Below are 25507 nucleotides of genomic sequence, written 5' to 3'. Positions count from 1 at the left end.
GCTACACCTGCAAGCTGGGTTTTTGCGACTCATGCACAAGGACCCCGAGGTCCCTCTGCACCGTCGCCTGCTGCAGTTTTTCGCCACGTAAGTAATAGTCCTACCTACCATTCTTCCTACCAAAGTGGACCACCTCACACTTGCCAACATTAAATTCCATTTGCCATTTCCTGGCCCATTCGCCCAGCCTATCTAGATCCTTCTGCAGACTCTCCACACCCTCCGCACAATTTGCCTTTCCCCCAATCTTTGCGTCAGTTCATTCTAGTCAGGAACCAACCTTAGCTTAAGAAATTGAAAAAAACTGCTAATCAATTGTATCACCTAGTCCCCCCAATGGCCAGCTGAAAGATAGCTGGCTTGCCCTCATGTGAATAATTATGAGAGAATCTGTTTACAATACATAGGTGAGGATGTTAAATACTACAGCTTTTCCACACACGTTAATGCCAAAAATCTAGCTAATTACTTAGTATACCTAAAGGTATACTGCTGGTGGTACCCAGAAGTATAAATACAGAAGAATGCTGATTTGGTTTATAGTTATTCAGTGTATCAATCATGATTAATTCTGCTTTTCTTGTGACCATTCTTTGTTCTCTGTTTCCATACAGGGGCTCACCTGACCGAGATGGAACTGTAAGTGTACAGAACATTTAATTATTGACTTGTTCGTGTGCAAGTTAAATAAATACAGGTTCAGGCCAATCTCATCTGAGCAAAGCCCTTATTAATAACTCATTCCTATTCATGTTGCAATAGGTGCAGTAGCTCATGTTACTGCTCATGCCCAGAGTTGATGCCAGGCTTTGATTGTGGAATTGTTTTCTGCTGCAAAAGGCACTTCAGCATATACTTTCCATTGAAGAGGTTTGCCCACACCCAGCAATGATTGTGGGAGTGATCACAAGTAATTTGTTATTTTGAGGTCAAACCAAACTTTTAATGACGACTATATTCAGGATTGTCCTGCCACATGCAATCTGCATATTTCTCCGCTTTGTTTTGAGACACTAGGTATTTAGGGAGCCTGGATACTCAGCACAAGATTAAGGATTCTGTTCCAGTAAAAGAGCTTGAATTGAATATACAAACTGAACAGCCCTTTTCTCCAATATCAATACTGTTGACAAAGACAAGTTAAAGCTACGACAAAATATTTTTATAGTGATATGTGGAATTCTAGTCAATTTAAAGTAATGTAACAGTGAACTGAAAATACATGATTAACACCAACAACCACTTGTATTTACATTGTGCCTTCACCATAGTGAAACATTGCAAAGCGCTTCACAGGTACGTTATCAAATAAAACTGGATTTTAGGGGGCTCCCAGCTAAAAGGTCAGTGGAGAGCCTGCCAAGTTCCGATTGCTGCATTCGTCACAGCTTCTGGTTGATGGCAGATTTAAACCCGGCTCTTTCTTGGAAATAAATCCTGCCCTAGAGAGCGGTCAGCCAAGGGGGTGGCTGACAGCTCTGCATTTCCTGTATTGCCAATGGGAATGATGGCAAATGATGGGAATTCTGGAATTCCCACCACAGAAAGGAGCCCAAGGTGCTTCTCAGATTTGATTTATTATTGTCACATGTATTAGTATACAGTTTCTTGACACTGTACAGTCAAAGCGTACCGTTCATAGAGCAGGAAATGAGAGAGTGGAGAATGTAGTGTCACGGTCATAACTGAGGTGTAGAGAAAGATCAACTTAATGCGAAGTAGTTCAGTGAGGAGGGGGCAGGGGTCCAAGGTTAAGAAACAATGGGGGGGGTTGATCTTTGTGGGAGGTGTCTACAATTGACCAAGAAAGTCTGCGAAGGAGGTCCCCACCTGTATTCCCAACACCAGCCTGGGCAGCTAAAGCTGCTGGGCCTCCCACGTGGCATGAACTTCCCCCTGTTGTGGCAGGATGAGGCCTTTTTGGGGCCATTAATTTGCCCATTAAACCAAGAAGGTATTTGGGCAGACGGCCAGAAATTGGCCAGGGAGAGATTTTACGGAGAGTCTTAAAGGATGAAAGAGAGGTACAAAGGCAAAGAGATTTAGGGATGGAATTAGGACAGCACAGTGGTTAGCACTGCTGCCTCACAGCACCAGGGATCTGGATTCGATTCCAGGCTTGGGTCACTGTCTGTGTGGAGTTTGCATATTCCTTCCCGAATCAGCGTGGGTTTCCTCTGGGTGCTCCGGTTTCCTCGCACACTCCAAAGATGTTGTGTGAGCGCGCGTGCGTGTGTATGCTAAATTGTCCCTTAATGTCAGGGTGACTAGCTAGGGTAAATGCATGGGGTTATGAGGATGGGGCCTGGGTGGGATTTTGGTCGGTGAAGGCTCAATGGGCTGAATGGCAGCCTCCTGCACTGTAGGATTCTATGATTGTATGATAATTTCAGATCTTGAGCCTAGACAGCTGAAGGCTTGGCTACCAATAGTGAAGAAATCAAAATCAGGGGCGCTCAGGAAGCCATAATGGAGGAGCACATATGTTGGAGGGTAGTGGGATTGAGGAGGTTACAGATGTGGAGACAGATATGTTGGAGGATAGTGGGGCTGAGGAGGTTACAGGTGGGGTGACAGATATGTTGGAATGTACTTTAGGGTTGGGGAGGTTGCAGTTGTGGAGACAGGTATGTTAGAAAGTAGTGGGGCTGGGGAGGTTGCAGTTGGGGAGGGATGAAGCCATGGAAGGATTTTCATTCAGAGAAGCAAATTTAAGACATTGCTTAGCCAGGAATCAATTTGTGAGCACAGTGGTGATTATTGAAAGAGAATTTGGTGAACATTAGGATATGGGCAGCAAAGTTATGGATAACATCAAGTTTACAAAGGTAGGCATTTCAGGAGTTAATAATAATGTCAGCATGATTCATGATATTTTACACTCACTTTGAGATTGTGCCTCTGTTACTGATTCTTCTTCTTGATCCTAAAACAAATTATGATGAATTCACATTGTGGCAAACTGGGTTTAACTTCATTTAAGATTTGGCCTAGTAGTCATTTTCTTGATGCCTTTGACAGAAACATGGGAGCAGTTCATCATCCTCTTGGCTGCATTTGGTGTGTGAAAAGAGAACAAAAATATGCGGGACAATTACGCCAAACTTGAAAAATATTAATCAACAATGGTATTTAACAACAGCCACCATTATGTTGTCAAATATGTTTTTTAAACATTGATTAATATTAATTGCAAAATGAAAATGTCCTGGCAACTCAATAGGTTTAATGATTCTATGAACAGAATGAATATGTCAATGTAAACTCATGTCTGATGATAAATGCTCAAAACATAGGAATTTAAGGATGAAAATGAAGGGAAGGTAGTTGGATCTTTCCATCTGAATTGAATAATAGATGTGCCAAAAAGCTTTAAGAAAAATTGAAGCATATATGAGTTGAAGAGACAATTAAACATGCTTTTGAAAAGCCTGGGAATTGAGAATAGAGATAAAAGGCAGGTTGTGATATAGATCTTTCAAAAATGATGGGTTTGTTGGATCCAATCGTTATTTCCATTTTTTTAATGTTTTCGGATAAATACATGGAATTATGGGAATAGTGCCAGGTGGCATTGTGGTTGGTGCAGACTCGATGGGCTGAATGGCCTCTTTCTACACTTACGGATTATATGATTTTATGTATAATACTGCCCCTCACTAGAATGAATATGATTTTCCTGCTCTATGCCTTTCACAGAGCATAATATTAAAGGAAAATTTTCTTCAAATTTCACATTTTGTGAATTCAGAATTCTCTGGAAATGGGATTTTGAGTGGCAGATACAAAGAAGAGAAAAATGCTTTCCCAACTACCATCTCTAGCAGAGTGAATGAGATAGTTCATCAAGGAAACCATATCTTATCGATACTCCCAAATTCCAATCATCTTGGGAATCACAGCTTGAGGGTTTATAGCTAGGAAAATTCATTACTCTATGGATACCCTGACTGGTTGAATGCACAGAGAAAATGAAGAGCCTTACAATTTCTGCAGACTCAACCCTGTGTCTGCTGAAAACCGAGCTTTACCTGCAGTATACAGTCGAGCACAATTATCACTGTTAGCTACCAGAAAACAAATGCCTTGCCTGTAGTGAAATATGACTGCAGTGTGATAGGAGTGAGCAGTCTATGAACTCAAGTATAGAAGTAGAAGGTAGATCGGAGCCTTTGCTATCAGCCAACACAACTGAATTTGCCCCCAATGCCAAGGGAACTATTGACCAATGATGTTTCCAAATGCCCCAAGCAAAAGGACAATACCCAACAGATGGACAGAACCTTTGGCAATGACATGGGTCGGAGAAATGCTTGGGGCTCATCAGATTTCTATGGTGTAGTCCTCATCGCCAACTTTAGGGTTATCAGTATGGTTGTATGCATGACAAAACCATAAAGTCACTGAATTAAATATGTGGATTGTTTTGACAAATATTTGCATTAAAAATACATATTCAAATATAAATATAATTTGTAATATCTTTTGCTTTCCATCCATTTATAGAAGAAAACTAATGGTGCTCCAAATGGATTTTATGCAGAGATTGACTGGGAGCGTTATGTGAGTGTAACATTCATTTTGTGTCAAGTACAATACTTTTTCAAAGCTCCAATTTTATTTGGAGGTTTTCAGTAATCTTTCTATGAATAGTCTCCAGCTGAAGAGAAAATGGTGTTGACTGGGTGGTTTCATGTTTCTATGGTCAGATTTAATTATGTCAGAAAATATCTGCTTTGAAATCTACTTTAGTTCAACCATGTAGAAAATTAGGTCATAATCTTTTCTGCACCTTGAACATATCCGCATTTATTATTTGATTATTATAATTATAATTATAATGCTAATTATATTGAATTTTGATGTATTTTGTCAGCTTTCTAGCAGTAGATGCAGATATTTATATGGAACAGTCTGCATTAGACCCTGATTAGCTATCGTCTTGCTGGAGATGTTCACAGTAATTGGTTGTTCAAAGCAACAGCAGCTACCTACATTTCTAAATCTAAATGTTAAAGCTGATCAACGCGTCCCATTTATTGAAGAAGTTACAGACAGTACACTCCCCAATGCACCAACTAACACAAACTCTTTGAAAGAAAACATTTATGGTAACCCTAATTCTAACTGACATCTAGGAGCTTTAGTAAACTTTAACCCCGCACCCCAAATATCCAGTCAGTGCAGAGCAGAAATCAACACAGTCAATGAAAGTTAGGATTCCACAACCAAAGCAGCAGGATGCAAGTCAGAGTTATGATCAAATTGTTCAGGCCTGTGGTCAGACTACAGCTTGGAGGCGTGCCATCCCCGACATCATAACCACAACCAGCACCATTTATGCTTTCTCTCGTTTGCTATTTACCACATGATTATAATTAAAATTCTAAGTGCCAGCGACATGCATGGAAAACATATATGTTAAATGGTGGGGAATGCTTTTCACGGTGAAACTTACCATCAGGTGCCAATACAGCAGGTACAAGTGGGAAAGGAGGTTCTACATCATGACCACAACTTTGCTGACCAATTACGTTGCCATTAACGTAAGACTTAAGAGCACAAAGATTAATGACTGGGTTTTTTACAGAATTGATTGTAAATTTCTTGTAAATATTTTACTTTACATTGGTTTGACTTTAATAATGTCTTATTTGTTGAGACTCTGAGCGAGAGAGCTGAATGTATTGGCAGACCTCATGTTGGCACGCACTGATGGTTACAGGGAGTTAGGGACATTTCATTTATGGTTTCTTCCACATGTTCTTGTTGTCCACTCTTTTATTGGACGTTCATGTTTGTGTCCAGTGTTGTGCTGACCATGCTGTGGGGCATGGCTGAACTTGCAGGCTCAGCTGACACTCTATTTTATTGTAAAGGATTGTCCAAGATCACCCTCAGTAGGGAAGAAGGGATAATTATAATATTGTAGATGAACTCAAAGCCTTGTAAGAATTTTGCCAGCTAACGTCCTGAGATGGATACATACTTGCTGTCCTTTAGGCCCCTCATTTTCTTACCTTGATTGACTGTTCCCACTCAGGATGCCTGGCATGGCCTATTTCAAAATAATAAAAGATAACTGTAGGATTGAAAGCAAGAAATTCTTTACGCTATGCTATCAAAACATGGAATGGACTTCCAGATAAAGTAGCAGAAAAAGTAAAAACCCTGGAATCCTTTAAGATATTGTTAGGTGCTTTGGTGGGTACAGCTGATGGCGGGATCATTCTGAATAGATGAATTAAGTCTATGAATATCCAATTGTGTATAATTGGCTGGAATTTTACTGCTTTGCACCCCCTCCCCCAAAAAAATCAGGGCAGGCAAGGCTCGCAGGATGTTGACCTCGGGTGGGATCTTACGAACTTTGGGCAGGCGAGGTGGTAAAATTCTGGTAATCGCCTTATCACTTCACACGTTTCTCTGAGGACTAAAGTAAAATTGTTTTTCTTCTGTTACTTTTGGTCTTGCTCTGTTAGAATAATAATGTTACAACTCAGTAGTGGGCCATCAAATCTGTGCTGTTGTTGCTTCCTACCATGCATCATCTGATCCAGTTCCACTTTCCTGCTCAGACCCCATATTCATTAATAATCTTCTTGAGGCAAATATCCAGTTGCCTTTAAAATTGCTTCAATGCCTTGTAGCTTTTAGCTGTGATTTGTCTAGACATTACAGAAGGTAATTGTTTTGAAAATGTGCTGTCAAGATCATTAACCTTTGTAGCCAACATTGAACAGAATAATGAAGTTGAGAATTGAACAAGTTAGAAGAGTTGTGTAAATTCAGCACAAAATTGTAAACAGAAAAAGTGTCTTCAAAGAAGACATCAGCATCGAAGGCCAAATAAAAAGAAGGGACTTCAATGTAAGTAAAACAATTGGAAGACTTTTCAATTGTCAGAGAGGTGCATTCAACAGGACACCCTGTTGACAACAGAAAATCCCACCACCAGCCAGTGACGGACCGAGTGCTAAATCCCACCCAATTGTCGGGCCACAGCCTGAATAGGCGCAATATGGGAAGTCGGGAGGTGAGTTACTTGTTGCAGAATCTCTAGTCTCTGACCTGCTCTGTAACCATAGCCACAATATTTATATGGTTAGCCCAGTTCAGTTTCTGTTCAATGATAACCCCCAGGATGTTGATAGTGGGGGATTCAACTAGGATAATTCTATTGAATGACAAAGGGCAGTCAATGTATTACAGTGGATGTGAGATAAGTAAAATTGCTAACTAAGTGTTAACATGATAACAAAGTTGTAATAATAATTGCCATTTAAAAATCAGTTGATGAAAATCATCAGTTGAAAGCGTAAAATTAAAAAAAAAAATTCATTTATAATTTAGTTAAGGAGAAGGCCTGAGCAGGGGGAAGCCCTGCTCTCCTGAATAGCTCTGAAACTCAGTTTATGAGCAGATTGTGTCCAAGGTGGCAGCTGCTGTGGATCACTCCATTCCGTATTTCCCATAACCACCAAAGATTTGTACATGAACAAGGAAATTGCGACTGTTTGAAAATCTTTATGATGTTTAATTCTATTACTTGTTCGATTTTCAGAATTCACCAGAAGTTGATGATGAAGGATACAGTATCAGGCCAGATGACAAATCAGGTTATATCCTTTTGACTCTTCGAACCTTACTTGGCTTCTCTCTCCACAGATGCTGATTGACCTGCTCAGTGTTTTGAGTATTTTCTGTTTTCTTTATTTCTAAATTCCAGTATATTTCTTCGTAATTTTTTTTCTTCGTTTTTTTTTTCTTCGTTGTAGAAAATACAATATTTTTATATAGCTCTGCCTTTTTAAGGCCGGTTGATACCCCATTATGTGTCAGCCTCTAGTATAAAACATGGTGTTTTATGAGCCTCTTTGTGTATTTTGTTTCCCTACCTCTAAAGATGAAGCAGTTACAGGATTCTTGTTCTGTTTGGTCCACGATGGCAATGGTTAGCACTACTGCCTCACCAGGCCAGGGACCCGGCTTCAATTCCAGTCTTGGGTGACTGTCTCTGTGGAGTTTGCACATTCTTCCTGTGTCTGCGTGGATTTCCTCCAGGTGCTCCGCTTTCCTCCCACAGACCAAAGATGTGCGGGTTAGGTTGATTGGCCTAAATTGCCCTTTAATGTTAGGGGGATTAGCAGAAATAATATGTGGGGTTATGGAGATAGGACCTGAGTAGGATTGTTGCTGGTGCAGGCTTGATGGGCCAAATGGCACTGTAAGGATTCTACACATTCAGCTGTAAACCCTGTCCATGAAGGCTAACAAAACAATTTTGATATTATTGTTCATTATGGGCTAACCCTATCACCATCAACAACAGCAATATTTACATTTATATAAACTTTAACACAACAAAATGTCCCTAGGTGCTTCGAAGGTTTATCAGAAATGTGACACTGAGCCACCTAGAGAGATATTAGGCCAGACGGCTAATGATTTGGCTAAAAAGGTAGGTTTTAATGCTTGTCTTAAAAAAGGAAAGCAAGGCAGAGAGGTTCAGGGATGGAACTTTCAGAGCTCTTCTGGAGCAAAGACATCGCCACCAAAGGTAGAGCAATTAAAATTGGCCAGAGTTAGAGGAGCGCAGATGTCTGTGGGTTGTCAGATTGGAGGAGGTCACCAGAGATGGGGAGAGCTCAGGCATTTGATGGATTTGAAAACAGGAGTGCGAATCTTAAAACCGAAAGATGCTTGACCAGGGGCCAAAATGGGCCAGCGAGCAGAAGAGTGGATAGGACTTGGTGCAGGCTAGGAATTTTAGAGTAGAATGTATGAGAGCAGCCAGGGGTGAACTGGAATCGTCAAGTGTAGAGCAGCAAAGACATGGATGAGAGTTTCAGTAGCAGATGAGATGAGACTGCGTGGAGAGGGCAAGGACTAAGTATGCTGAGGAAGAGGTGCTAACTTGAGAAATTTGGTTCTGCTTTATATACCTTCCCTCAGCCTCCAGAAGCTGGGAGTGTTCAATTAGGTGAGCAGATGGGTGATTAGTCTAACAGGAGAGGCAATTTAGACAGATACATGGGGAGATATTGAATTAAATTTTAGCTTAACTTGTTAAAGCACTTAAGATAACTACATATAACATTTCAGTAATATTTCTAAACTTAAAACTGCATCTGTTAAATAAAACACAATAAAGATGGTAGGTGATGTCAAGGGAAAAGAATGAGTCTCGTGGGCAAGATGAGCTCAGACAGAGCATCAGGAGAGATAGCAAAAACAAGGGAAGGTGAGAGTTCAGGGATAGGACAGAGGAAGCTTAAAAAGAAGTTTGGCCAGGTGGACTTGTGAAAAAGAGCGTTGCAGCAGAGACAGTTTATTGGATGGTCTCAATTTTAGTGACAAAGTACTCTGAGTTCCTTGCATTTATTTTTGGGGAAAAGGGTGGAGAAGACAGGACAGAGGGGCTTAAGACAATTGTTTGTAGTTGAGGAAATAATGATGTGGATATACTGGCGTTGGACTGGGGTAAACACAGTAAGAAGTCTCACAACACCAGGTTTAAGTCCAACCAGTTTAGTTGAGGAAATAAGCCAGGGGGTTGTCTTTACATTCCAGGATGATCTTGAAATAATGAGCAGCTTCAGTAGATGAGAGCATGAGCCAATAGCCAGACTGGACAGTGAGTTCACCATATCTTTCTGAGTTTGTGACCCATGAACTTGAGTGATGAAACCAGGTTGAACAGTCAGGGTGAAAGAGAGCAATGGTTTTATTGAGGACTAGGCATCAAACAAACATGGAAAAGAGAGAGAATTTAAAAATAGTAGTAAATGCTATGTGCAGTTTTTCCAGTCTTGCTGTCACTGCTCTGAATTCAGAAGAAGCAGCTAGCCAATTTGTAGAATCACTGTTAATGAGGACATTGTCACCAATTTTTGAGAGCTCAGCTTTTTTAATGATATTTATAACATCATATATTAAAAATAGCACCCGTTTTCTTACAAACATAATTTGAAAGCTCTGTCACTCACTTTCCAGTACAGACTTCTTTTTGGTACTCCAATTTTCTGTCACTTTCTGTCCCACGGGCTAACACTCTTGCTGGATACAATCTCCTGAATGCCAGTCACTCACCCAAGTGGCCAGTATTTATGTAATGAACATAGATAGTGAATGTCATCATCTGTCAAATCTAGAGATGTCTCGCCCAAACACTGTATCCTCTAGTGTTTCAAAGGATGAGAGATGATGTTAGTGAAACTTTGTAGAGTGTGACAGGGTAGATGTAGATGGGATGTTTTCCCTGGCTGAGCACCTCCACGCCAGCCAACCCGACAGCAATAACCCAGCCCTACATTGGTGGGGGAGGCTCTTACCCTCCGAAGCTGTCGGCCAATCCAGTTGGCTGGCAGATCCATCATGATGTGGGTATGCCGGCGTTGGACTGGCGTAAACACAGTAAAAAGTCTGACAACACCAGGTTTTAGTCCAACCGATTTATTTGATAATAGACTCACAAGCTTTCGGGGTTAGCCCCTTCGTCAGGTGAATGGAGAGTTCTGGCCTCAGACAGAGCATATAAAGCACAGACAGTTTAGAGATTACTGATTAAAATGCGAATCCTTACACCTAACCTGCTGTTCAAGACCTGAAGTGGCTGACAATGTGAGTGGAAGGAGCACTGATCACAGGTTACAGAGATGTGTATTGTCTCCAGACAGTACAGTAAGTGAGGTTTTGCAAACCCAGGCAAGTCACGGGGGTACAGATAGTTCCGCACACATGAGGACGGTCTCAACAGGGATCTTGGGTTCATGTCGCACTATCTGTAACCCCCGTGACTTGCCTGGGTTTGCAAAACCTCACTTACTGTACTGTCTGGAGACAATACACATCTCTGTAACCTGTGATCAGTGCTCCTTCCACTCACATTGTCTGCCACTTCAGGTCTTGAACAGCAGGTTAGGTGTAAGGATTCGCATTTTAATCAGTAATCTCTAAACTGTCTGTGCTTTATATGCTCTGTCTGAGGCCAGAACTCTCCATTCACCTGACGAAGGGGCTAACCCCGAAAGCTTGTGAGTCTATTATCAAATAAATCGGTTGGACTAAAACCTGGTGTTGTCAGACTTTTTACTGATCCATCATGCCCAGCAGCACCCAGAGTGGCCACCACCAAAACTGCAACCAGGAACAGGAAGGCCTGATTGGATCTTGGAAACAAGTAAGTCTGGAATCTTGGGAGGGAGGTTGTGGGCAGGGTAGGGAGGTGGGGGTGAAGTTTGGGTATTGTGTGTAATGCTGCAGATGAATAGGAAGAAAAAGTAGGTTCAATTTTGGTGGGGCCACTCCCTGATCTACAAAGCTTTAACCTCAGAATGCGTAATATCCTTCCCACCCTATGAAATGTTTTTTCTAAATTGCGTTCCCCACTCACATCCAACTACCCATGCCAATTATTTTATTGTGTGAGTAGTGTATTATTTTAAATATGGTGGGGGGATTGACAATTTTAGTGCCCACCCAGCCCCTGCATCATGTGGATGAGCTCAAGGATGTGTGGGAATGTGGTGGGGTGCACCTATATTATCGACCAGTGCAATGGGCCAAAATAATCACTCCCCAATCTGTCCCCCAACATTTAAAATTTCAATCTCCCACACTATCACTCTTTCCAATCTGCGCAATCTCTTCCTGTGTGGCAAGACCACCTCCCTCCCCAGTCCTCCAAAATTTCCAATCGACAGAATGGATAGAAGCTTCTTCCTAGGGTGAAAGAGTCAATTACTAGGGGACATAGGTTTAAGGTGCGAGTCGTTAGGTTTAAAGGGGATGTACGAGACAGAGGATGGTGGGTGTCTGGAACTTGTTGCTAGGAGAGATAGTGGAAGCAGATACAATGATGACTTTTAAGGGGCATCTTGGCAAATACAGGAATTTGATGGGAATAGAGGGATATGATTTCCGGAAGGGTAGGGGAGTTTAATTCTGTCGGGCAGCGTGGTCTGTGCAGGTTTGGAGGGCCATAGGGCCTGTTTATGTGCTGTAATTTTCTTTGTTGTTTGACTGGCCTTGAGTATCACCCCCTTTTTTTTCCCTTAGCAGCCTTCAGCTGCCTATGGGCCCTATGTTTTGAACTTATCTCCCTAAACCTCTGCATCTCTCTCTTCAACTTTAAGAACACATTTAAATTATCTTTGGGTCATCCATTCTAATATTGGCTTGGTATCCATCAACCTAATTTGAAAGTTGTCAGTCAGAGAGCCATCTTGAAGACTCCTTCAGTGGCTGAGCCTCATACCTTCAGCTGCCCACAAAGTACAATTTGGTAACTTGCCATCAGTACTTAATGTGGATATTTGTGAGTATGATTAAAAAGCCTATTTGTTTGGATTCTCAATATTTGGCCCCAAGCTGTAGGCTGTCTTCTCTCCATTCAACAAGTTAGGGAACCAGTTTCCAGGCCACCAATCCTATTGCTATCTAGTATTACTATATTGCTATCAGCTTACCTCTTATTGCTATCTAGTATTGCCTTATTGCTATCCAGTATTGCCATACTGCTCTCTAGTAGACTACTCTAATGTACAATTCTGACCATAATGTGGGTGTCCAGAGGGAGGGAAATGCAAAAGATGGCAATGATGATAGAAATGGTTTTCAGGGTGACAACACATCTGTAACTCTCGTCATCCTGGACATATTATTTGAGATGTGACAGCTGGCTTACTGATCCACACAGTCATTATATAAAAAGTAATCAGGCCTATCATTGCAAGTTATGTACTGATCCAGAACTAAGAATTACATACTGAACCACGACCATCCATAGAGTCACTATAGCTGGAATTTTACCGCCCCGCCCGTGGGATTCCCACACAATTTGGATCAGTGAGAGATGGATCATGGAAAAGTCCATTGACCTCAGGTGGGATTATACGGTTTTGTGATGAATGAGGCTGTAAAATTCCACCCTCAGTGTTTCCAACTGGCTTTAATGGTTTAGGATACTTTGTGTTATTGACTCTTTCCCACTTTTTTTTCTGTTCTTTACCAGATAAGCTAATTTAACAGGAAATTTAAGAATATTTTAAAGTAGGCAATGGAGGTGGCAAGGTCTAAGGAGGGACTTGCAAAGCATGCAGTCTAGGCAACTAAAGATAGAGATACCAATGGCAGGGTAAATGAAGAAAGGATGGTACAGAAGACTACAACAGACGGCTGTCAATGTCACAGGTGCCAGTTATTGTTTATGGATTAGTCCCATGAAGGATGGTCACTTGAACAAAGTACTGGGGAATTTCAGAGGCGTACTGGAACCAAACCCTTCAAGAGTTCAGCACCTTGAAGGGACAAGGTAGGAAAAGGGGCTAAAAACATTGGAGGGAAAGGGGAAGAAGATAGTGTGACTGGTTTTAAATTCAAATTTGGCTGTTTAGATGTCCTGCTCTATTTCATTTAAGAAAGAAGTTTCCTTAATGGCATTTCACCTACCAAAGAGAAACACTTTTATTCGTCGAGTGAATCTGAACCTGAAGACGATTCGCGGCAAAAATTCAACATTAAAATTCGACCTCTCCAGGCTAAAGATACTATCGTGTGTATGGCAGCATCGGTGGATGAGCTAAAGGCTTCTGTGGGCAATATTTCTCTCTCTCCTTCACCAATGGTGAGTACTATGACTTCCTGTCTATCAGCCTAATGAGAAATAATCCCATCAAAAGAATCTGGTCTCTGTTGTTCTCATATGAAGTCCAGGATGGTGTGTCACATGGAGGGCAAAACCAGCAGGTGGTGGTGTTTCCATGTGGCAGAGGTCACAGGTTTGGAAGGTATTATGAAGGAGCCTTGACAATTTGCTGCAATGCATCTTGTTTATGGTCTACACAGCTGCCACTGTGTACTGGTGGTGGAGGGAATAAATGGTGTTAAAGTGATGTTTGTCAATCGAGTTTTGTTTGGTAATGAGCCTCTTCAGTGTTATTGGAGCTACACTCAATATGACAAGTGGAGAGTATGCCATCATATTCCTGACTGAATTGTGGCTTGTAAATAGTGGACAGGCTTTGGGAGTCAGAAGTTGAATTACCCGCCACAGAATTTCTGTCTCTGACCCATATGGATCATCTGGTTCAGTTTTGGTCAGTGGTAATTTGCAGGATGTTGATGGTGGGGGAATTCAGTAATGGTAATACCATGAGAGGTCAAGAGGTTAGACTCTCTCATTGGAAATAGTCATTTCCTGGCACTATAATATGACTTGAATGTTACTTGCCACTCATCAGCCCAATTGGGATGTTGCCTATATTTTGCAGGCATAGACTACTTCAGTATCTGAGGAGCTGTGAATTGTACTTTAAAGTTGTGCAATCATCAGTAAATGCTCCCATTTCTGACCCTGTGATAGAGCAAAGTGTATTGAAGTAGCTGAAGATGGTTGTGATATCCTGGGCTGAGATAATTAGCCTCCAACATCCACAACCATCTTTCTTTGTGTCAGACATGTCTCTAACCAGTCTTCCCTTGATTCCCAGTGACTCCAGTTTTGCCAAGGCTTGGTGCCATACTTTGTCAAATACTGCTTTGATGTCCGGGGCAGCCACTGTTGCCTTATCTCTTGAATTTGGCTCTCTTTTCCAATTTGTAAAAGACTGTATCAAGGTCTGGAGCTGATTATATTTCCAGTTGTATAACATTCTGTATTTGGTCAAATCGGTTCACTACAGGGTAAATCTGAGGCTATTGTATGACCCAGTTGGTATGAAATCTCTCTAATGTAATCCAGCATTGCAGGTAAACTGCCCTTAGATTGGTGAATTAAAATGAGCTATCCTTTCTACATCATTTTGTTATTAGAAAGCATATATTGACACAGAAAATGCTACATTGTGGGTTCTTATTTGAAGCAGCTATATGTTTTTGAAGAGGGAATATATTTTGTTTAATTTGTGAAGGGAAATTGGAGCAAAGTTATAAGGTGATGGGTTGCATCAAAAACTATGCTTTTTGTAAAGTGTTGAAAAAGCATTTATTCTGGATAATGGCCCCCTTCCAATTTGTACAATGATTGTTACCATGTAGTTGAGTATGTTATGTAATATACTGAATTGTCATTTTTTGGAACTTATTATGAAAGTAGTTTTGATAAAATTAAATTATTGTAACATGTTGAGGAGCAGTTGGGGAGAAGTTAGGACATGTCCTCTTTTTATGGCAGTAGCTGCTGTATGGTAACTTTAACAGTCTAGGTTGATTGGTAATAAATGGGTGAGAAGATGAATTGTTATAATTCAGGTCAGAAACTCCAAAGTGTTTGATGAAGTTTGCTTAGATCATAAGTTTTGCAATTTGAATCTAGCTAGGGAGAGCATGAGATACTTCACTTCAGATATGGTTCAACTGACCCACTGGAGAGCTTTTATCAAACAAAGTTTATTTAACAAAGTATAATTAACATGTATAGGAAGAAAATTAGCAATAACTTTTATCAATTACAAACAAAAAAACAACCATGATAGTTTGTAACCCTTAATAAATATATGAAATGTTCCAATCACACAAACTTCCCTAAACAAAACTTGCCACAAGTTTAGCACAGAAAATACAAATGCTCACGTGATGCTGGAACTTAATCCTTTGGTTGGATGCTGCAGTTCCATTGAAACACACGCACACACACAAGCTTGAAATTAGAACAGCTTCCCAAGACACCTGGGAGAGAGACTCAAGATACCAGCTAGCAAGAGCACCAACAGCAGAACTTTCACTCCAGGAAGGCAAGAAGCCTTGCTTCCAGCTAGCCAGCAGAATTTTCATTACCAGGGAGAGAGGGAGAAACACTGCTTTTCACTCTGATGTCCATCCCCTTCTAAACTAAAACTGCAGCCAGCAACCAAATTAAAAATGAAATCTTGAATTCAGTAGGAAGAAAAAAATGTGCAAAACACATGACCTGCCAACCAATCTTCCTCCTAACAATACAAGGTCAAAAAATAAATCCTAGAAAGTACCTGAGGCCCAGAATTAAAATAAACAAAATCCCATTTAAACCATTGAAGCAACGATAAAAGAATTTCTTGCAGACATCTTGGCAACAATGAAACCAAAGGGCCTGCTTACAACTGCAGAGAATATGACTGAAAAAAAATTCTTAAAGCTACACTAGCATCACAGAATGAGTGACTGCATAGGGTTGCAGATTGGTTAGATAGGTGAGGTAAGTGGCTAGAGTGGGTGAAGTAAATAATAGGGTGGGTGAAGTGGGATGTGAGTCTGGGTCAGACTGGGAGGGGTAGTCGGATCAGATCGAGGGGTAGTCAGGGGGAATTGGGAGTCATTGTGAGTGATTAGAAGGTCTGTTGTGCAGTCACCCAGATGTCAGCCAAGGTTTTTGCTGTCTAAAATGTCCTTGGTAACTATTCAGGTAATACCTGAAGTGACTGAAGTCTCTAACTCAGTGTCAGACACATTCATGGAAAGCCTGGGGAAGACAGGGATTTCCAATCAGAAGTTCAAACCTCCCAGGCAATTCCCACAGCGGTCAGCACATCAAGACTTTCCAGAGTCTTGGCATGCAATTTTGGACATATATCCAATCTCGGACCGTCTGGAGACTAGAAGATTTGAACCATGGAAAGGTGATTTTGGGACAAAGAGAATAGATTCTAGTGAGACTGTAGGTAAAGATGTATCAAAGAGTCTGACTTATTGAGCTGACTGGCTTTTTCCTATTCTTATGTATAATATTTAATAAAAGAACTGCAGCTTCAAAATTGGCACCAGCCTTTAAGATGCTTCATGTATACTGGAAGCATTAACAATCAAAGGGTAATGAATGTGTTTTTTCCAAAAATATACTTTATTTATAAAAGCACATTACATGACAGTTCAACATTGATGTTACATAAGGTGCAAACCAAATCAATTCCTTTCAATGCTGAATGTTCCTCACTACATTCATTCATTCCTGAATGAATACTTTGCGTCGGTATTCACGAAGGAGAGGGGTTCGGAATCGTGCGGTCTCTTGGAGGGAGCGGAGGTTCAGTTGCAGGATATAGTTATTACGAGAGAGGAAGTGCTAGGGCTTTTAGGTAGCGTAAGGACGGATAAAGCTCCGGGGCCTGATGGTATTTATCCCAGGCTGCTTAGGGAGGCGAAAGATGAAATTGCTGGGCCTCTGGCGCACATCTTTGTCTCTTCTTTGGACACAGGTGAGGTCCCAGAAGACTGGAGGGTAGCAAATGTGGTCCCGTTGTTCAAAAAAGGTAGTAGGGATAACCCTGGGAATTATAGACCGGTGAGTTTGACGTCGGTGGTAGGGAAGTTAATGGAAAAAATACTTAGGGGTAGGATGTATGAGCATTTGGAGCGTTGCGATCTGATTAGGGATACGCAACATGGCTTTGTTAGAGGAAGGTCTTGCCTTACGAATCTGGTGGAATTCTTTGAGGAGGTGACAAAAACGGTTGACGATGGGAGAGCCGTTGATGTCATCTATATGGATTTCAGTAAGGCGTTTGACAAAGTCCCTCATGGTAGGCTGGTAGAAAAGGTTAAGGCGCATGGGATACGAGGCCAGGTAGCTAGGTGGATTGAGAACTGGCTGGGAAATAGGAGACAGAGGGTAGTTGTGGAGGGGACCTTGTCGGGCTGGAGGCCAGTGACCAGTGGTGTGCCGCAGGGCTCAGTACTGGGACCTCTCCTCTTTGTAGTCTACATAAATGACTTGGAAGAGGGCGTAGGTGGTGTGATCAGCAAGTTTGCTGATGACACCAAGATGGCAGGGTTGGCGGGTACTGAACTGGATTGTCAGGTGATACAACAGGATATAGATAGGTTGGTGCATTGGGCAGATAGGTGGCAGATGGCATTTAATCCTGACAAATGCGAGGTGATGCATTTTGGACGGAATAATGCAGAGAGGAGCTATGTGATAAAAGGTAGGCCGATTAGGAGTATAGACATACAGAGGGACCTGGGAGTGCAGGTTCACAAATCCATGAAGGTTGCGTCACAAGTGGAGAACGTTGTTAGGAAGGCGTATGGAATGTTAGCCTTTATAGGAAGGGGCATAGAGTATAAAAGCTGCCGTCTAATGCTTCAGTTATACAGAACGTTGGTTAGACCGCATTTGGAGTACTGCGTCCAGTTCTGGTCACCTTACTACCGGAAGGACGTGGAGTCTCTGGAAAGGGTGCAGAGGAGGTTTACCAGGATGTTGCCTGGCATGGAGGGACTGGGTTACGAGGAAAGGTTAGAGAAACTGGGCCTTTTCTCCTTGGAAAGACGGAGATTGAGAGGGGACATGATAGAGGTATATAAGATACTGAAGGGAATAGATAGAGTTAATAGTGAGAGACTGCTCCCTAGACTGGGTACGAACACGAGAGGTCATGATTTAAGGGTGAGGGGGGAGGTATAATTTGGATGTGAGAGGAAGGTTCTTTACACAGAGAGTTGTGGGGGTCTGGAATGCGCTATCGAGTAGAGTGGTGGAGGCAGAAACGTTGGACTCGTTTAAGATGCAGTTAGATAGGCACATGAGTGAAACGAGAATGGAGGGATATGGTAGGGGCTATTAAATAGGGTTAAACCTCGGGAGACACCGGAAAGGCAGGCTGTAAGATTAATATTTTTGTCTTTATTCCACAGGTGGAGGTCCACCTCGTGTCAAACGAGGGGCATGCACACGGCGGGTCGTGCGTGGGCTGCTCTTGGAAGTTCCGGGAGTGGCCTAGTACTTCGTGTCGGTGTGTGTGCTTGATCCTGGACCGGTAGATGGGCGCCGCAACAGCTCAGTGACTAGCACTGCTAGCTGTGCAGATACATGGATTTGGGCCTGTGTCTGTGGGAGTTTGTGCATTCTCCCTGTGGTTGCGTGGGTTTCCTCCGGGCGCTCTGGTTTCCTCCCACACCCCAAAGATGTGCTCTTAGGCTAATCGGTTTTTACCAAATTGACACTATTTCTTCCCTGAATCTGACTGAGTAGGGTTCCATTCGTAGACATGCAGGGTAAAATAGGTGTAGGGTGATGCGGCGGCACGGGCTCGTTGGGCCAAAGGGCATGTTTCCCATGCTGGGTTGTTCTTTGTTCTTCTTTACATTTATAATTAAATTTAATATTTGCAATGTTCATTACCCATCAGACATACAACCAAAGGCATTTTACTCAGTTTCCAGCCCCTTGCTGTACTTATGATTTTAAAAAAAAGGTTTCAAGAGCTATAAATGGTGACCTTTCCCCCCTAGTGCGCCTTAGAGGTGGCTGGCACATGCTTTGGCACACCCCTCATTGTGCTGCTCTGTATAACTCTATTATGGACACCTTTCTGCACAGGAAGACCAGCATGCCTTGGGCAGACCAAAGAGTAAGTTTCACCTAGGTGATGGTTGTCTAGCTTCAGCTGATGTTTACCTGTGTATCTGCATCCCTGGGAACAACCATTGAGATGATGTGGGTATGCCGGCGTTGGACTGGCGTAAACTGTAACAACCATTGAGCACAGAGTGCTGGATTACAAAGCTGACCAGGATGAACCTTGACAAAAATCACCCAGATCTTCTTTGCAAAGGCACATTCTAGAAGAAGGTAGATGAAGATCTCTCCCCCACTGCAGTCACCTCAAGGGGAACATGAGTGGAAATGAAACTTCAGCCATGCAGGAAGGATCTAATGGGGAATGTCTTTTTCACTGTCAGCCAAGCTACGTCTTGAAGCTTGTTTGGAAGTTCTGACAGTGAGGCATTGTGCCAGATGACTTTGATAATCTACTTAGGAAATGCTCCAACATGATCCTCCATCTCCTTTACCCACAGAACCTTGAGAATGCCAAATGTGGGCCACTGATTTGATTTTGCGTTGAGTTGATTTATAATTGTTACATATATTAGCATACAGTGAAAAGTATTGTTTCTTGCACAATATACAGACAAAGCGTACTGTTCCTAGAGAAGGAAATACACGAGTGCAGAATGTGGTGTTACAGTTATAGCTAGGGTTTAGAGAAAGATCAACTTAATGCAAGGTAGGTCCATTCAAAAATCTGATGGCAGCAGGGAAGAAGCTGTTCTTGAGTCAGTTGGTACATGACCTCAGGCTTTTGTATCTTTGTCCCAAGGTAGATGGTACAAGAGAGAATGTCTAGGTTGCATGGGGTCCTTAATTATGCAAGCTGCTTTGCTGAGGCATCAGGAAGTGTAGACAGAGTCACTAGATGGGACACTGGTTTGTGTGATGGATTGGGCTACATTCACCACCTTTTGTAGTTTCTTGCAGTCTTGTGCAGAGCAGGAACTTTACCAAGCTGTGGTACAACCACAAAGAATGCTTTCTATGATGCATCTGTAAAAGTTGGTGAGAGATGTAGCTGAGGTGTCAAATTTCCTTGATCTTCTGAGAATGTAGAGGCATTGGTGGGCTTTCTTAACTATAGTGTCAGCATCGAGGGACCAGGACAGGTTGTTGGTGGTCGGAAAGCCTAAAAACTTGAAACTCTCGGCCCTTTCCACTTCTTCCCCATTGATGTAGGCAGGGACATGTCCTCTCTTCGCTTCCTGAAGTCAATGACAATCTCCTCCATTCACCAGATTCTCTATCTCATTCCTGTTCTGACTCACTACAGTGTGTCTTCAGCAAACTTGATAATCGAATGGGAGAGGAATTTGGCCACACAGTCGTAGGTGTATAAGGAGTATAGTAGGGGGCTGAGAACACAGTCTTGTGGGGCACCGGTATTGAGGATGATCATGGAGGAGGCACTGTTGCCTGTCCTTACTGATTGTGGTCTGTGAGTTAGAAAGTTCAGGATCCAGTCGCAGAGGGAGGTGCTGAGGCCCAGGCCATGGAGTTCAGAGATGAGATTTGTGGGAATAAATAGTGTTGAAGGCTGAGCTGCAGTCAATAAATAGGAGTCTGACATAGGTGTTCTTGTTATCTAGGTGTTCCAGGGTTGAGTGCAGGGCCAGGGAGATGGCGTCTGCTGTGGACCTGTTGTAGCCGTTCGCAAACTGTAGTGGATCCAGGTAGTCCGGGAGGCTGGAATTGATTGTGCCATGACTAACCTTTCAAAGCACTTCACAATGATGGATGTCAGAGCCACCAGCCAATAGTCATTAAGGCACGCTGCTTGGTTTTTCTTAGATACCAGGATGATGGTCGTCTTCTTGAAGCAGATAAGGATCTCAGAGTGTTGTAAAGAGAGGTTGAAGATGTCTGAGAATACCTCCGCCAATTGGTCCTAGCCCTTCCAACCCTTTCTAATTAAAGATCTGTCCACCTCTTCCTTTATTCTAACGTCCTGGCATCCACCATGCTGCGGGCTAACGTATTCCACAGACTCCCTACCCTTTGAGAGAATTAATTTCTCCGCATCCTTATTTTAAATCTGTTATCCTTTATCCTAAAACAATATTGGTTGAAATATTGTTTAGCAAGCTTCCCTGTGCCTGAGAATGTTCTAGAATTCTTATCACTTTGTGGCAAACTAAGGAAGACATTCTCCCAGATTTAGCAACCCAAAGTTTATAAAATCCTTAAGTTCTAATATTGCTTTACAAATTGACATAAAATTATTAAAATTTAACCCTAATGCTTGCATGAAAGCCCATAGTTCCAAGATTACCTTATGCATTCTTGTGCAATTCCTTTGTTGTTATAAAGGTGGCATTAATACATGGTAACCTGTTTCTTGAAATATAAGATAAAAAAAACTGTACACAAGCACATTAAGTCCTCCAACACAAGTGCACTATCATCTAAAAGCCATAACACAGCAGCACACATCAGGGATTTGAGGGCCAGGTCCTGCAATGAGGTCCATTTACAGCAATGAAACAGGCCATTCAACCCAACCAGTCTCTGTGTTAAAATTGTGCAATATTTCTTTGGCAAGAAACCATCCCTGGTGCCTTTAGAATGGAAAATTATTCAGTTTTGATTCGCCTAATGAACCACAGCACCTTTCCTATTCAAATTTCATATAATATTATGTAAAATTGCTTTCAGCCCAGAAGCTACGTTGAGAGCTAATGCAATAAATTCCACCATTTGTTTTATGATGCACTAATTTTGCTGCTTCCATCAAGATAATATAAGGCAGGTGACATTGATCTTTATCACTTGTGCAGTGTAGTGAACTGGCAGCTTGTTTAACACCACACCAAATTTCTTGACAATTGAATTCAATGGCATTCTTATTACTTTGTGGCAAACTAAGGAAGACATTGTCCCAGATTACTTCTTGTAAGAGTTTGGATCTTATTCTAACATCTTGTGGTAGTTTTTATGTTGGTGGTACATCTGAAGGGATTTTCCCAAAGCCAGGGCTCAGGGGCTCAAGCCAGTTTCATATTTAGGCCTTTTAATTTAACTGGAAAGTAGCGGTCAACAAATCAGAGAATTGTCCCACATCAGAGGTGAGACTGGGCCAACTGCAAAATGCTTTGGTTTTGTGACTCACATTGGTGCCACTGTGAAGCATCTATTGGCAGGGTATCCAATTTTTACAAAACAAAATAATGGATACTTCAACCATAGAGTGGGACTGGGGAGGGTTGTTAGTAGAGTAGGGGAGGGGTCTGTGCTGGTGACCATTGAGCACATGCATAAATGTTCGGCTAGTTTCTACCACCACTAAATGTTAAAATCTGATTTATGAGGGAGGGAAAGTCATAACTGCAGTATACAAATATAGGTTCACGTGAAAATTAGATGTATCCCATGGAGAGTGACAACAGATTAAATGAAATTAAAACAAAGGTGGATTTGATGTGTTTAAAAGGATGAGTTTAAAAGGCATTATAGACTAGAAACAAGGATGGGGAATCATCCCTGTGCCATTGAGCCTGTGGCTTCATTTATGTGAATCTGTGAAGTCTGGTTTTCCAAAGTGGGGGGGTCTAAAACAGGCTGAATGTCTCTTTTGTTGCTGCCTTTACCAGTATGACTGATTACACACTGTCCAATGACAGATTGGATGTCTGGGCAAATGTTTTGCAAAAGGAAACCAGTTACGGCGCCATTGTATTTCTAGTCCAATTACCTTTTACTCTTCTAAAAAATCCTAATGTCATGAATCTTCTGGATGCTGTCAGGCCCATGGCGTACATCTTGTAAGTGTGGCAGCCTTGTCCTAGACTATCCTTTCTCCTCCAGATCATTACATTCGCATCAAGCTTGATCTTCAGTTACCCTTTTTCCTTCACCTTCTTTATCTTATTGTGCTGTTTTGACACATTCCTCCCTCCTCCCCACCTTACTACCATCCGTCCTCCCCACCCAAGGAAGATAACTTTGATTCACCAATATTTAAAAATAATGGAAAATGCGTTTTTAGGTTGATACTATTGCAGTTGCCACATCAAAACAGGTGTATAGCTCCAAGGGGAATACTGCACCTGAGAACATTCATCTTCATGATTGGTTTTAGCTTGATCTCTTTAGTCGGCCACTGTACAAACCCTAAATCTGAAGAGCTGAGACATTGAAAAATCAAGTACTTTTTGAAGAGGGTTAAGTAATCTTAGTTTTTGGGAATGAATGCTAACTCGTATATTCAAGCAGTTTTCATGAGCAACACCCTGTTTCTGTGGTGGATAGTAATCAGGTCACAGTACCTCTGCTGCTTCCATGTTACATGTTGCCATAGCAACATGACTTCCATTTTCTATCTTGATTACAGAACAGAATGACCAGATTTTCTGAAAGGAAACACCATAGAGCATGAGAAATCCACACTGGCACTTAAAAATATAGCTCTTCAGGCTTTTGAACAAGAGCAGCAAAACCCTGCTTAATGTCTCCAGAAAGCTTGGTTAGGTGGTAAAGCATTTTAACAAAAATAGAGGTCTTTGAAAAGAAAGGAATCTAGAGCCAGTGCAGATTACTTCTAGGTGTGGTCGTGTTTATATTGCAATACTGTAAAAACAATATAATGTTTGATAAAGACGGGGCAGGATTTTCCAGCATGCTCTCCCCAAGACCGGAAAATCCCACCCGAATTCAATGGGCCTTTGCGTGGTCCACCCCAGGGAGTCAATTTAAACTGCCCTGAGTTCCCCGCTCTCTATCTGTCTGTAAACAGGTTTGTTTAATTCTGATTACCCCCTTTTTAAATGATGGTGTATTTTCCCCAACCTCTCAAATTTGGAAATATTCCAATCTTCTATTAACGATGTGCACAGCAAACTCAAGGTAAGATGAAAATAAAAGGGTTGTGTGTGTGTGTAAAAATAAATTTTTACACACACACACACACACACACACACATGCACACACGTACGTGAGGCAGGTTCCGTGACATCCACTCTTTTTTTTGATACACAATAAATGGGGGGGGAAATAGGATAGAGGATTCATGACACAGCCACAATAAAAAGTATCAGTTTTACATGTGTCCGGAGTCTGAAATCGTGAGTCATCTGACATGTTCCTTCGGAGAGGTTTTAGCTCATTCTTGAAGGCTTTATCATTCAGGAGTGAGATTTGCACAACAGGAGAAGGCATGTGGAATGAGACAGTCAGGAGGCAGCAGTTTCAGCAGTTGGCAGGTTTGATGAGGGTCTGAGTTCTTGGTGCTGCCACTGGCTGCATGATGGACACTGCAGGCTCTTGCCTGAACTTTTGTCCACTTTGCTGGTCAAACATGAACTGCCAGGGTTAAGTTCCAACAGACATGATCACCGTGTAGCTTGGGGAGAGGGAGGTCATGTGACACCTCCTCCCTATAGGATCCGGGGTGTATATTCCCAAGGCGGGAATCCAAGTGTTTAATTAGATTTGGGACTCCTTTTGTTTTTGGAGACATTGGGACCGGATTAACTAATGGCCTCTCCCTTTGTTGAACCTGAATGTTAGATCTGATAATGTTTTGACCATTAGCACGTGGAGGTAGCTGGTCCAGACTCCTCAGCGCTGTGGGCATTGTTACCTTGAAATTGTTGCAAGACATTAGATGGCTGGCTGAACCATGTGTTCATTCAGCAAATTCTGTTTTTAACAGCACAGAAAAAAGAAACTTTGTAAAATATTCCAGTTGATGAATAGATGTACTTTTCGTCAGGTCTCGACTGACAAGTTTGTTTTAACAGATCTATGTGTCATGCAGTTGTGCAACCACTGAGAAAATGGTATTTGTAATATAACCTGACCTGTACATCCCACACAGGTACTGACTGCTTGCACCAATACGTACAACTTAACCTGATTACTGCATTTGATGCCTCCTACAGAAACATAGACAATAGGAGTCAGATTAGGCCATTCGGCCCTTCAAGCCTGCTTCGGCATTCATTATGATCATGTCTGAACATCCAGCTAAGTAACTTGTTCCCACTTTCCCATCCTATCCTTTAATCCCTTAGCCCAAGAGCTATATTTAACTCCTTTGACGGAGGTTGATGGGCGACCTGACAGAAGTCTACAAGATTATGAGGGGCATGGACAGAATGGATAATCAGAAGCTTTTTCCCAGGGTGGAAGAGTCAATTGTTAGGAGGCACAGGTTTAAGGTGTGAGGGGCAAGGGTTAAAGGAGATGTACGAGGCAAGT

At 42.0% G+C, this 25507-nt stretch overlaps 1 protein-coding gene across 6 annotated transcripts in view; it reads left to right on the top strand.

The window, feature by feature from the left end:
* Positions 1 to 25507, top strand: part of sgip1a (SH3GL interacting endocytic adaptor 1a) — a 194875-nt gene that overhangs the window by 76857 nt on the left and 92511 nt on the right. For all 6 annotated transcript variants that reach the window (XM_080195591.1, XM_080195594.1, XM_080195595.1 and 3 more), the window contains 4 exons: positions 615 to 639; positions 4507 to 4563; positions 7565 to 7622; positions 13449 to 13627. In XM_080195591.1, the coding sequence (XP_080051717.1) occupies positions 615 to 639; positions 4507 to 4563; positions 7565 to 7622; positions 13449 to 13627 (319 nt within the window). The remainder of the gene's footprint in view (positions 1 to 614; positions 640 to 4506; positions 4564 to 7564; positions 7623 to 13448; positions 13628 to 25507) is intronic.

The sequence above is a fragment of the Carcharhinus amblyrhynchos genome, chromosome 9, assembly GCF_965287045.1.
Source record: "Carcharhinus amblyrhynchos chromosome 9, sCarAmb.v2.hapA, whole genome shotgun sequence".
Classification (NCBI taxonomy): domain Eukaryota; kingdom Metazoa; phylum Chordata; class Chondrichthyes; order Carcharhiniformes; family Carcharhinidae; genus Carcharhinus; species Carcharhinus amblyrhynchos.
The sequence above is the reverse complement of the archived record's forward strand: the minus strand, read 5'-3'. Positions and strand labels throughout refer to the sequence as shown.